Source organism: Tenrec ecaudatus, chromosome 14 (genome assembly GCF_050624435.1).
Source record: "Tenrec ecaudatus isolate mTenEca1 chromosome 14, mTenEca1.hap1, whole genome shotgun sequence".
NCBI classification, from domain to species: Eukaryota; Metazoa; Chordata; class Mammalia; order Afrosoricida; family Tenrecidae; genus Tenrec; species Tenrec ecaudatus.
Window position 1 is genome coordinate 9,685,754 of NC_134543.1, and position 5,371 is coordinate 9,691,124.

Genomic DNA, 5,371 nt, shown 5'->3' on the forward strand with positions numbered 1-5,371 from the left:
AACAGATCCCCGATGTGGTAAAACCATGTGCAATGGTTCACTGCAGACTTGTAAGGAAGCACAAGCCAGCCCGTGCTTACCTTGTCTGTGGGGTAATCCAGCATTGGTTACAGATCACAGCTGGGCCTCCCGTGCCTCACACAAGCGCTGGGCCAGGCAGCCTGCGGTGGACACCCAGTGGCTCCCCACATCTGTGTATCTAGGTCCAGGGATCAGGGATGATGGGCGAACCCCAGAAGGCAGGAAAGGGGACTCATGTGCCTACTGTGTGCAGACCTCGAGCCAAAGTCCTCTCAGCCACCCTTCCGTTTATTCTGCACAGCCAGGGGTGGGGACACGCCACCAGAGCTGTGAGACTCTGCCAAGGGATTCGCCCTGCATGCGGAGCTGGGTTTCCGCCCAGGCCTCCTTGTCACCCACACGGGCCCCTCTCTCTCTCCAGAACCGCACTGCCTGGCTTCCTCTGGGAGCAGCGCAGCCAGTCTCGGGCCGTGGGGGGCTATGGTTCCGTGGGGTCGACCACTTTGCCCATAAACAGGATGTTCTGGGTTTTGTTGAAGTAAATGGCTAAGATGAAGGGCCGGTTGAAATTCAGGACAAACGGTCTCATGGGGGCGCTTTTCAGGGCGAAAGAGCCTGCTGAGCCTGCTGCCGCCTCCGTGCCGACCTCATTCACGTCCAGGGTGGCTTTGTGGAAACTCTGCGGGGCGGGGGTGGGGGGGGTTAAACCACAGGCGTTAGCACCCAGGGAACACGAGGGACTCTGGGGACGGCTAGAAGGAACGGAGAGTTCTGGAGCTCGATGTACTGCCCGAAGCCACTTGGGGAGGTGGCGGTGGGATGTTCCGCCCTGGGTGGGTGGTTGGGATGGATGAGCTTTGCTTAGGGAACTGTCATGGTAGCCACCATGAGTTGAACACCTACTATGTGGCTCGGGCTCTGCATTGCCATCCTGTTTGTAAGCATGCTGAGTGGGTCATAGTAAGATGTCTACTTTACAGACAAAATCTCAACACGCTCGGACTCCCTGCCATCTTGTTAGTGCTGACTCACGGCGACCCTCTAGGACAGAGTAGAGCTGCTCCCCCATGCGTTTCTGAGACTAGCTCTTCATGGGAGTAGAAAGTCCCATCTTTCTCCCTTGGAGAGGCTGGTGGTTTTGAACTGCTAACCTTGTGGTTAGCAGCCCAACTTGTAACTGCTAAGCCATCGAGGCTCCTTAGTTTATAGATAAGGAACATCCCAGATGACATGAGAGACAGAACCAGAGTCCACAGATGCATTCTTCTCAGCTAGAAAGCCCTTCCTGATACACACCCCAGCCCAGCCTTGTCTACAAGCTTCCTCTGATTGGCTCACTGCCTTCATCTCTCTTGGTGGCCACTATCTCTGGAGATCCTGTCCTCAGCTTGACTTGGGAGAGCCTGGGGGACACTGGGTCTCCAACACCAAGCACCACACCCAGCCCATGCTTGTGGGTGATGGGATGCGCTCAGGGTCAGAGGCTCCGCAGGGTCAGGGGGAGCTCCCACCACCCAGCAGCTCCCCACCGTGGCCTCAGGGATTGGAGAAGAGCCACCACCGTGATGACTTACTTTGGACATCTTGAGGTTCAGCATGTTGGTGATGCCAGAGAAGTTGGCTTTATCTGAGAAGAGGTCGGTGAAGCCCAGCTTGGGCAAAAGCTGATCCAACTCATAGGAGCCAGAAATGGAAAACTTGGGGAGCCGCAACTCTACCTTCTTGTAGAAATATCCCCTGAAAGGTGCACACAATGAAGTCATTGAATTCATGAACACGTGGGAGTTCCCAGCAATGTCTGCTTGCCTGACTGCCTCTCTGCTGGCTCCACCTGACTTCTTTCCCACAAACACCACTACTCATTCCACCCTCTCACCGGAGCGCTCACGGTGTCGTGAGCCCAGGCTTCTTGGACTCTGAACTCTAGGTCCTACACGGGACTCCCCTTCCCTTATGAGCTCATCTTCATCAGGGGGTCTTCCTGGCATGGTGACATTTGCCTGGACAGCTCTGAGTCTCCCTCTTTTGCCATCATCCCTTGGGCCCTTGGTGCCTGTGGGTTTCACTCGGGGCCATTGATTTCTTCCCTTGCATTTCCTCGATCTTACGAGTGGTGTGCACTGACCATTCCCATGTGGTTTAGGGCTGGGGTCTTTGTTTTTTATGTGGCTGGAGAGGCTGTTTTTTTTTTGTTGTTGTTGTTGTTGCTTTCAAAGCCTCAGGCTGATGTCATGCCCCTTCTTTGGGTGTGGGCATGGAATTGCCTATGCCAGCTCAGCCAGCCATGTGACCTGAATCCCCCAGGTGTAGTATGGAAGGAGATGCTCAGAAAGGAAGCATCATCTAACTCAAGTGCTTGTATAGTGGAAGACCAAGGTCAAAGGTCCAGGATCGTGTCTACTCTTAATCCTCTTCTCTTGTAGAAGTAGCCTGACGAGGGGCAACTCACGCTGGGGAAGATAGATTCCTGTCTGCCCATGGAACCCATGGCGAATGTCAGAGCAAGGTGGGGCGAGAATCCTTTCATCATCAGGCGATGGCATGCGCGTTAGGGACACTGACTTTCACTTAGCAGGGGAGAGGCGACCGTCGATTGAGCATCCTCTCTTTCCATGATTACCTTTTGTGGAGCAAGTTGTTCCACCTTGTGAGCAACTCTGGAGTCAGAGCTTCTTCCACCTGCTGCATTGCCCCAAAGTCGGGGAGGATGAAGAATGCCAGGGCGTCCCCTTCGTAGTCCATCCGCAGCACCGAGCAGGGCAGATGCCGGTCGTGAAGGTACCAGTGGTGGTGCTCACTCTGGACCATCATGGGCACTGAGACGGTTGTTTTCTCGTCCACATAGAAGTCCTGGAGTCTGGTCCTGTGTACGGTGAATGGCTTCTTCCACAATGCTGCAAAAAAGAGCAAGAGAATGATGGGGACCTCGGGGGGGGGGGGGCGCCATGGAGCAAGCCCCCAGCCAGGAAGAACTCCTGGCACTCGGAGTCATCCTAAGGCCACTCCAGATCTCAGCATCGTTGCCCCTTCTGCACGGACTGGATCCCTCTGATTTTACATTGGAGCTAGCACTGATTTCCAAATGTCGGCCGGGGTGGGAGGAGGAGCACTGCAAGCGAGCAGAAAGGGCGATCTTGGAAAGAAGAGAACGGTTGGGTCAGACACCTTGAAGAGAAAGAAGATGGCAGAGGGTGAGGAGGGGGGCTGGCCTTCCATGAGAGGTGGGCCACCGCTTCCTGAAGAAAGATGGGCGTGGCTGGGTGTGTGAGCCCACAGGCAGGGACACGAGTTTCTCGGGAGGCAAGAAGATGGGTGACTTGCTGACTAATTGGCCCTTGGCTTGAGGACCCTTGGAGCAGGCTTATCACGTTACACAGAGGAGTGGGGACAGAAGCTGCAGAAGGAAGATACTCTTCTTGGTTGTTTGGGAGGGTCCAGTGGGGAGACCCTGGAGCTGGTAGAGGTGGGAGCAGTGAACTTCAGTCCATGAAGTTCAGGGAGGCCAGCTTCACAGGGGGCTCTTTCTTCAATCACATTCACCTGTTGAGCACAGAGACAGGGACTGGACCATGCGTTCGTGTCCAGGGAGAGCTGTCAGCACCTTTGGGTTTGGGTCTGCAGCCTTGGTCTATGGTTGGTGGAGAGGTAGACAAGCAAGATGATTTATTTCATTTGCCCTTTGAAGGACCAATAGGACAGGTGGCGGGGATGGCAAGAAAGGCCAGCATACATCAGATGCAAGGGAATGACGACAGGATGGACCATGAAACCTGCGTGCAGTGGGAGGGGAGTGAGCGTCTGAGGATATGTCTAGGTTGGGTTGGAGGGGGCTCTCCAGGAGGGTGATCATCATCAGGACTGGGGCTCCAACCTGCGTCGTCCTGACGACAGCACCCACACTCGTGTTTCTTCCTTCTCTTCTGCTGCCTCCCTCCCTGTCAGTCTTCCTGCATTCATTCATTCCTTTTCTCGAGGCTATGAAGGTATGAACACCTCAATCCTATACAATTAGAAATATGTGACAATCTAGTGTCACCTCTCCTGAGAATTTCTGAGCCCTCTCGTACTCCATCCACCTCCGTCACAGTTTTAACAGTCTGTCAACACATCCATAGCGTGGGGCAAAGGAATTTAGGCCCCACTATACACATCCCCTCTTACCTTTAAGGTAGATGAAATTAACCAGCACCATTACGGTGTCCGTGCTGAGCTCGCCGACCAGGTCCGAAATCATGCCCCGGGTTTCCTTCTTGACGTGTTCGTTGATAAGCTGAGTCGCACCCATGGAGTCCTGGAAGTTGGCGAGGAAGAGTTGGGCCTGGTAGAAGGCCCTTGTGTCGTTCTGAAACTTTGGAAGGAGACTCATCCTCTCTTGTAGGAACAGGGTACTGCCCATGTGTGTCTCCATCTTCTCCTTGGCCAGGTTAAGCGTGTTCACCAGGTGCTGGAAGCTGGAGTGCATCTCAGACTCCGGTATCTCCGTGAGGTTGAGGCCCAGGCCCTGGAAGATCTGCCTCTGGGTTTGTCCCTGGGCACCCAAGGACAGCATGGCCAGGGAAGTGGAGATGCTCAGCGGCGAGAAGAAGATATTTTTGTCTGGAAACTCGGCGGCCACCAGTTGGTAGAGGCGGAAGGCAAAGCCTGTGTTGCTGGCGACCATGCTGGGGTTGGTGGAGTCATCGTCTGTGCCCAGAACCTTCTCATGGGAGCTGTTGGTACCACTGCTTTCGGGGTGCCCGAGGTGCGGCTGACCCCGAGAAAAGGCGAGCAGTGTAGCCAGGAGCAGGGGCAGGCGGACAGCAAGCTGCATCTTCTCTGCTCTTGGGCCTGTGGAAGAACAGAGCGTGCCTGGGAAGTCTCCAGTGGAGCCCCCATGCGCCTCACCTCCTGAGAGCACAGCCAGGCAGGTCCCCAGAGATGGGAAGTGGCCTAAGCACTCTGGCAGGGCGGGCCTCTGGGGACCAGCCAGCAGCCAGCACTGCGCCCCTGTGTGGTGACTGCAGCATAATTCATGGCGCTGCTTCTGAGTGTGGGTCTGTGTCCCCGGCTCTGAGCGCTGAGCCTAGTGCTCTGTTCTTAACACAGAGCTGAGGCCACAGAGGCTCTGAAGGGACAAAAGCAGGGCCGCCCAACCAGCCAGAACCCAAGCCAGCAGGCAGGTCCTCCGGCTCAGCACAGGACCCATTCCAAACAAGAACCACGCTCCCACTCATCCGGTCCATCGCTATCCTGTTTTCTGAGACTGTACCACTCTCTGGGGAATGGCGCTTTCCTCACCAGGAACCTGACCTGCTCAGAATGGATGCTTCCCACCTCCACCTCCTCCAGTGGTTCTTCTGGGGCCACGTTC

General features: G+C 55.4%; 1 protein-coding gene across 1 annotated transcript; it reads right to left on the minus strand.

Annotated features, from left to right (window-relative positions):
* Positions 1-499: 499 nt before the first annotated feature.
* Positions 500-4,831, minus strand: SERPINA4 (serpin family A member 4). The gene is made up of 4 exons (XM_075531633.1): positions 4,183-4,831; positions 2,642-2,915; positions 1,596-1,758; positions 500-700 (listed from the first exon to the last, which is right to left on the minus strand). Exons 1-4 carry the CDS (start codon positions 4,829-4,831, stop codon positions 500-502), a joined length of 1,287 nt encoding a protein of 428 aa, XP_075387748.1.
* Positions 4,832-5,371: the final 540 nt, after the last annotated feature.